The sequence below is a fragment of the Oncorhynchus mykiss genome, chromosome 8, assembly GCF_013265735.2.
Source record: "Oncorhynchus mykiss isolate Arlee chromosome 8, USDA_OmykA_1.1, whole genome shotgun sequence".
Taxonomy (NCBI): Eukaryota; Metazoa; Chordata; class Actinopteri; order Salmoniformes; family Salmonidae; genus Oncorhynchus; species Oncorhynchus mykiss.
In genome coordinates, this window is record NC_048572.1 from 53,876,226 (window position 1) to 53,884,413 (window position 8,188).

Consider the following 8,188-nt stretch of genomic DNA (forward strand, 5'->3'; position numbering starts at 1 on the left):
CTAACTGGGTTAAACGGTAAATCACAGTGGTGAGAGATGCTTTCAGACGTGCATATTATAGTGTAGTCAGGGAACCATGAGTTGATTTAGTGTAAGATGTACAGCACACTATCTCTGCTGTAAAGGCGATCTCATTCATTCTCACAGTGAATTGCAATTTGCTGTAATATGAACTATAATAGCGTTACAGTACTTATTCAGTAACACCTGCCAACTGGTACGGTTCCGCGATGGCGCCAGAAACACTGAACATGATATTCTAGCAGATGTAATGAAACACATCACACTGATTACAATTGGAGCATATCACAAGTCTTTCCAGACTCCATATCATGATGAATGATCAATATCAAATTACAGTGACATTATTCATACTCTCCAGGTTCCTGTCCTCTGATCATGCCATAACCCAAGGCAAGATCAATAACATAATTAGCCACCAACCACATGCATGGCTGTGATACATTATATGGCTGACACAACTTGGCCACTATCGCGCAAAAATTACCATATGAAGGAACCTGGGTCATTTATCGAGCAAAGCGGCATCTGGGCAGAGTGACAAACCCCAACAATTATGGCATGTTACAGCGTGCATTAAAATGGGAGCGCAGCAGAGGTCTAATACAGGCGACAAATTGCACTTGGGTGACCGGAGAAAAAACACCTGGCATGTAGAGCGATGGTGGTCTACGGCAGCGTTGCTCTGGGCTACTGAGGAACCCCCCCCCCCCCCCTCAGATAAAACACAAGAAAGTCATGTGAACTGAGCACGTGGAGAGGATAGGACGCCATCACCTATTAGAAGAACCGTAGCAGCTGTCCTGTGTGTGGGTGCGTGCGTGTGTGTGCGTGTACAATGTATGTAAAACCTTGGAGGGCATTTCTTCCCTTCATTCTCTGTACGTAGGCAATGTCTTTAGAGAGGCCCAGCTATACAATGTCAGGTTTTCCTCACCATAGCAACAAACATAGAAACATAAATCTATTTCAGTTACCAAGTGTGGAGTAGCAGCACTTAAATGCAGACCCCCCCTAATTCAATGTGAATGTGTTATCAGAGATCGGGCCATTCACTCCCAGCATACAGGATATGGCTGGGTTCCACCCCCGTAATGAATGAGGGGGACATTTCTTCATTGGTGTGTGTTTACTTACAAGGTGTTGGCTGCCCTGGGCCTGAGGATGGGAAGGTAGCCAGTGGAAACATGCACAACACTGCACGCCCAATCGAGCTAAAACAAAGTGCCTTGTAGAACAGGCCTGGTGAGAACTGATTGAGAGAGTCAGATCAACAAATGTTGTTTCCTCTGGCAACGGATGGAGCCTTGAACAGCATCGCTAATCATAGCAAAGCAGGGGATCTGTTCGACATTGCAGGCTCGTGGGTCACACAATCGCAATTACCGAAGTCTAGTCGTGTAGCCTGAATACATGCTGCCCTAATAGCGGTAGCCATGAAAAGACAACTCTTAGAAAAAAACTAGTCTTGCCGAGCCTATGCGATTTTGGAAAAGAACATATTCCTTTGAGATAAAAAAAAACTCTCTCTAAAAACCCCCGAGCCAAAAAAGGCAAAAGCCAACGAAGGTGCAAAGACAGCAGCACAGCCGTAATGTAAATCCAAGCATTATATCATGTCATATGGCATCAGGTTGGTGGCAGTGGCACGGTGACGTATACCCTACTGACCTCCTATGGCTCACATAGGGTGATTATGACCGTGTGCCACTCCAGTTTGGCACCAGCGGTACAAAGGCTTTAGTGTAATAGCTTTCCCCTTCGTCTCTCCATCCATCCTGCCGATGACACGCGCGACCCCATCTTCCCTTTTAGAGGTATATAGGCTGGCAACCGGAGCCAGTCTGCAGCCGGAGCCACTCACTTGTGGGGGTGGGGGGGTGGGGGGGTCGCTATCAATAAGTGGCAGGGGTTCAAGAGTACTTACACGAGACTCACAATGGGGTCAGCAAGTTACATTTGCACATACACATGTTATTGAAGCTGGACACAATATCACAGTGCTGTCAATATGGAGCAGCTAGTGAGATGGGGGGGGGGGGGGGGGGGGGGGGGTGTTGCAGGATACTGTGATGGTATACACTGTATCAGTCTCGCGCTGTCACAATTGTTTTGTTTAAGGGATTTCAAACAGGGGGAGCAGACTCGTTAAGGGCAAGTCAATAAAGTAGAACCAGAACAGCTGCGAGTGTATCAGAAAACGTGTAGTAGTTGTTCACGTCTGATGGACTAGGGACTAGACAAGCATTTAATGCATATGTATAAAATAGGGAATTCAAGCATTGTTATATTCAGTTTTGCTATGGTTATTTTATGATGAGCCAGGGTGTATGCATAATATGGAAATGCATATAGTTTAATGTAACAGCAATATAAATTCAAGAGGTACATTTTTTTAAAGGATTTATTAGCAGAGATTACATTTTAAAAAAGATATCACTTAAAATACCACAATCTCGGATGAAAACATATTTGAGCATTTATTTATTATTTACTGTTGGGCTACATATCCATTATGTCATGGGTTGGCTTTTGCACAGTATTTGCATCCAACCCGTTCATTAGTTTGTACGTTGCAGTACAAAGGATCCAATGAAAAACTGGACTCCGGTAAGGTGCTTCAAAGCAAAATGTTTTGTCATAACTGTGGCACTATGCCAAAACGTGTAACAGGAGAGAGTCGCCTACTGTGAAGATTTAACAGACAGTTATCTCTGGCTGCGAGAGAACAGATTTACATTTTTCAACGCGCAAAAAAAGACTCGCTGTTATTGCAACATGGAACAGGTGTGTGTGTGTCCGTGCGTGCGTGCGTGTGTGAGATTCTAGGAAAGAGAGGGTGAGTGTGAGAATGAGAGAGCGCGTTCGTGCGTGTGTGCGTGAGGGGGGGGGGTGTCATAGGTTACATTCGTGTTTTTTGAAGAAGCAGTTGCAGTTACATAGACCCTTACGAATGTTACCTGTGAAACAATATGCACTAACACATACCTATCCATCCATCCAAATAACCCACATGAAACGCTGTTAGGCCGATATCAAATAATCATGTGACAGGCGTGGCCATGTAATGTTAACGTTATAATAGCCCATTTACAGGTTACAGGTTTATCAGACCCTGTAATTATTTGTATCAATGGTGCATCAGCAAATGTGAAATGTACCTGATGATGATCGATGAGTATCCTCTCTTCTCCCTTATGCGGGCTCTCGGGCCACAGGTGATAGCTGGAGCCGTAGTTAGGGCTGCTCTTGCTGCTACTGCCAGTCGCAGACGAGCTCCCTCCGTACGGCTGCGTTGGTGAGTTTACACGAGAGTCGCGGCAAATTTGCTGCGGCTGGTTGGGGTGCTGTGGCTGGTTGGGGTGCTGTGGCTGGTTGGCTTGGTTTGTCCTCCCTGGCTTATTGCGGTCTTGGTCACAGTGCTGCGGACGCCCCTGTGCGTCTTGCTGATGCTGTTGCAGCAGTGTTGCCTGGTTATTCCGACAGAGCTCTCCTGAACCGTTGGCGCAGTAGTAGACAGGGAAGCTGCTCCCCACCAGTAGCTGTTGTTGAGCTCGCAATTGTGGGAGTTGCTGTAGCTGTTGCAGGTCCTGAGTCTGGGACTCGAATGCTCGCCGATTAGCCTCGATTGACTCACATACATTTATAGTGCGCCCCTTCTGTGAGTTTGCTCGGGTTGTTTCAGGGGAGGGGTCCCTGTGTTGGAGTCTGCTGTGCTGCTGCTGCTGTTGCTGCAACAACTGCTTCTGGTCTCGGTGCCCTCCTCCTCCACCTCCCCGGTAGCGTTCCACGTTGCTCGCCTGTTGATAATTGTCACTGCTTTGCAAATTATCCCCGTGATTAGATTCCTGCAAAAACAGCAGAGAGGACGACGGCGGCAAAGATGGGGAGGGCTGCGGCGGGTGAGTGAGGGGCTGGCGCTGGCGCTGGTGAGAAAGGCTCGCCTCCTCGGAAAAATTGCAGTGGCAGCTCTGAAAAAAAGGCTGCTCCGACTGCGGATGGGAACCGGCTGCGGCCCAAAGCTTCTGCTGTAGGTGCGCTGGCTGCCCTGCGGGTTCACAGACCCGGTGTGAAGGTCGCTGGGCGATGTCGTAGCTTGTTAGAGGCGGGGGGTCGCCGTGCTGCGGCTGACAGGCATGGATACCTCTTCGAGAGGGCTTGCTCAGACAAGGCAGTTGGTGGTGGTTCAGGTAGTGCGAGGTGGTAGTCGAACGCTCTCTGAAAGACGGAGGAGGGGGCGGCAGACTGAAAACTGGAGCGACTGGGTTTGGGTCTTGGCTCTGCACGCTGCCTCGCTCTTCGTCGGGGATTTGGTGCTGATAGACAGCTCCCGCGTATCGATGCCTCATCCCCTTAATAGCCGCGTCTTACTGTGGATGCTCCTTTGCCTTGTATAGCTCGGACACCCGTTCATTGCGATCAGTCCCAGCAGAATAGAGCCGACTCGTCTCATTGGTAGGTTTGACCAGGACCTGCCTTAAAACGTCACCGTACGGCCAAAACACCGCCTTCGTTAGAATATTGGTAGCCACATATGCACACATGTTAGTGTATAGAGCCTCAACGACAACAATGCGCGCAACTGATTTAGTTGACGCGACAACCAAATGGGGATGAAAGTGTTAAGATCCTTTGCAGGCTTGATCTATATGGCCAATAATTTATAAACGCATTGGATCTTGACTATCGAATATCCACTGTTGCCACAACCACCATGCATGTCATCGGGCGATCACTTTTCCTCCAACTGAATCTGCTTTAGCTGTCTACCCTGAGAGCTATACCATAACTAGGCTTAGCCTACTCGGTTGTGTCACTACTCGGTCTATAGGTCTACAATACGAGGTTCTATAAAACTCTACTTCCAACCACTCATCATAAGCATCAACTGAAAGGCCTAATTAAAAAGTAATGTAATGCAACACCTCAAAAGACTTCACATACTTGGTCCATAGAGTCCATTCGATAAAATTGTTTTTAATAATGGTCGATAACCCTCTCCTATCTTATCGTTGAGACTTGCAGGTCAGTGTTTAATATTTCATCATGAGTAGACATGGTTTTGGATTACCAGGCAGAAAAAAAATCGGCATGATATCATGCACAGTGGTTTTGAGCATAACAAAATGTGCAACCATAAGAGGTGCTCACAAGGCCTATGTAAAAACACTGTAGCTGCTGTCGGATTGCGTTACACACAAAGCATAATGATATAAAAGCATTTGGTTGTCTGGCAACATGGTAGGATTTGTTGTGCAGGCCATTTTAAGACAACCTGCCGATAGATCCGAGGGAGGGAAAGAGCGAGGGCGTGAGCGAGGGAGAGGGGAAGGGCAAAGAGGGGGAGAGCGCTGCCCAAGCTTCTGAAAGAGATAGCTGGTGAGCGAGCGACAAAAATACTCACCAGTGGCGGTTCTAGCTTGTTCCCTGGGCGAACCCCCAAGGGAACAAAAACATAAGTACCATCCTATATCACACAAATACACAAATAGAATAACACAATTATAAAGAAGAGAACCTGATTATTACACTACTAATTGCATTACTGATTGCATTAGTACTGTACAAAGTTACAGGTGTGCTATTTGATAGATTCCCCCGCTCCCCCTACCTCGGGCTTCCAGTGGGGAGACCTGAGGTCAACCTAGCCCCACCCCCTCCCTATCTCGTACTTCTGAGTGGGAAAGGCATGATGTCGTTAACGTGACGTGCAAATGAGCGATATAAAACCGATTGTGCAAATATCACCATTCAGAATATGTTTTTCAATTGTTTAAATGTTATTATTTGTTATTACTATTATTATTATTTTCCGTGTGGGCGCCCCGTGCCATCCTGGGCAAGATCCCGCCATGGGCGGCTGCCCATGTCGCCTATACCTAAATCCTCCACTGCAACTAACTGAAGGACAGCGACCAAGGAGGGTGGAAAGGGAGGAGAGGGGGAAACCCAAAATTATATGTGAATGATGATCTGTGTTTACGGCAAAAAAAGGAAGGGGGTAGTGGTTAACTATCCATTTCGAAGGGGACAAACACATTTCAAAATAAAACTGACAATCGCCTATAGGCCTAACTTTATAAAACTGACATAAGTCATAAAACTCAAAAATGACATGTTGACAGTTTGCGTAGAAGCTGGAGAGAGTGGGTGGGCAAGAGAGAGGAAGCAAACTCATGTTCCTCATACATTAGGAGTACTTCTTAATAAGTAATACTTTCCAAAGCTGGCTCAGCCATTTTGAGTTTTGATGGGCCTCAGACTGCAGATGTAGACCCTTTCGTCAATAGTTGGGGGGGAAGGCTTAGGTACACTCTGTTTTATAGCTCCTGTGAAAAACTGAAGGAATTTGGAGTAGCCCTGGCCAGCATCACATTAGAAACCTGATCATTTTCATTAAGTAATTGGTCGTTGTGACCTGTGTGGGTTCCTTGGCAAGATGGAGTTTCATTTGGTCGTTTGGGATGCAATGTTACTGCTGCCATATAAATAATTAAATCAAACTTTTACAACTCTTACACAAACACAAACGTCCACGAACACGAGTGTTGACACACACAAGCACAAGAGTGCGCATTCCAAAACACACACGCTCGCTCGCACGCACACTCACTCACTCACACAGACACTCCACTCCTCCCACCCTCTCTCTCTAGCAAAAAAAAAAAGACTGGCATGCCTATTTAATTCCTCTTGGATTTAGCCCACATACCAGAACCCATCCTTCTTAGCTTGACTATTTGCATTAGGAAGCCTGTTGTGTGTCTAGCCTTGGTGACATCCCATAAGAAATACCGTGGAAGCTCAGTGACACATAAATGGTAGTGTAGAGAACACGGGCAATGGGGAAGCAGTTATACCTAACACAGGAAGCAGTTATACCTAACACAGGAAGCAGTTATACCTAACACAGGAAGCAGTTATACCGAACACAGGAAGCAGATAAAAAGACCGTAATCACAGATTAAGTTGTATATACACTGAACCAAAATGGAAACACAACATGTAAAGTGTTGGTCCCATGTTTCATGAGCTTGAGGCCCATTATCGTGCCGTTCATCCGCCACCGTCACCTCATGTCTCAGCATGATAATGTGTTGCCCCGTGTCGCAAGGATCTGTTCACAATTCCCGGAAGCTGAAAATGTCCTAGTTCTTCCATGACCTGCATGCTCACCAGACATGTCACCAATTGAACAAGTTTGGGATGCCCTGGATTGACATATAAGACAGCGTGTTCCAGTTCCCGCCAATATCCAGCAACTTCGCACACAGTGGTGGAAAAAGTATCCAATTGTCATACTTGAGTAAAAGTCTAGATACCTTAATAGAAAATGACTCAAGTGAAAGTGAAAGTCGCCCAGTAAAATACTACTTGAGTAAAAGTCTAAAAGTATTTGGTTTTAAATATACTTAAGTATCAAAAGTAAATGTAATTGCTAAAATATACTTCACTATTAAAAGTACAAATAATTTCAAATTCCTTATATAATGCAAACCAGATGGCACCATGTTGTTGTTTTTTGATTGTCTTACGGATAGCCAGGGGCACACTCCAACACTCAGACATCATTTACAAAGTATGTGTTTCTTGAGTCCGCCAGAACAGAGGCAGAAGGGATGACCAGGGATGTTCTCTTGATAGGTGTGTGAATTAGACCCTTTTCCTGTCCTGCTAAGCATTCCAATGTAATGAGTACTTTTGGGTGCCAGGGAAAATGTATGGAGTAAAAAGTACATAATTTTCTTTAGGGATGTAGTGGAGTAAAAGTAAAAGTAGTCAAAAATATAAATAGTAAAGTACAGATACCCCAAAAAACGACTTAAGTAGTACTTTAAAGTATTTTTACTTAAGTACTTTATACCACTGTTCGCACAGCCATTGGAAGAGGACTTGGACAACATTCCACAGGCCACAATCAACAGCCTGATCGACTCTGCAAAGGAGATGTGTCACGCTGCATGAGATAAATTGTGGTCACACCAGATACTGACCGTTGCACCAACAGATGCATATCTGTATTCCCAGTCATGAAATCCATAGATTAGGGTCTAATGAATGTATTTCAATTGAATGATTTCCTTATATGAACTGTAACTCAGTAAAATCTTTCAAATTGTTGCATGTTGTGTTCCTATTTTTTTTCAGTATAATAAGAGCAGGTGCA

At 45.5% G+C, this 8,188-nt stretch overlaps 1 protein-coding gene across 5 annotated transcripts in view; it reads right to left on the reverse strand.

The window, feature by feature from the left end:
- Positions 1 to 4,560, reverse strand: part of LOC110530934 (small conductance calcium-activated potassium channel protein 2) — a 62,080-nt gene extending 57,520 nt beyond the window's left edge. For 2 of the 5 annotated variants that reach the window (XM_036985675.1, XM_036985674.1), the window contains exon 1: positions 3,183 to 4,554. In XM_036985675.1, coding sequence (XP_036841570.1) covers positions 3,183 to 4,370 — 1,188 coding nt within the window. In that variant the 5' untranslated portion in view covers positions 4,371 to 4,554. Of the gene's footprint in view, positions 1 to 3,182 lie in introns of all 5 variants that reach the window. The other 3 variants (XM_036985672.1, XM_036985677.1, XM_036985676.1) reach the window with 3 other exon arrangements.
- Between the last annotated feature and the right edge of the window lie 3,628 nt (positions 4,561 to 8,188).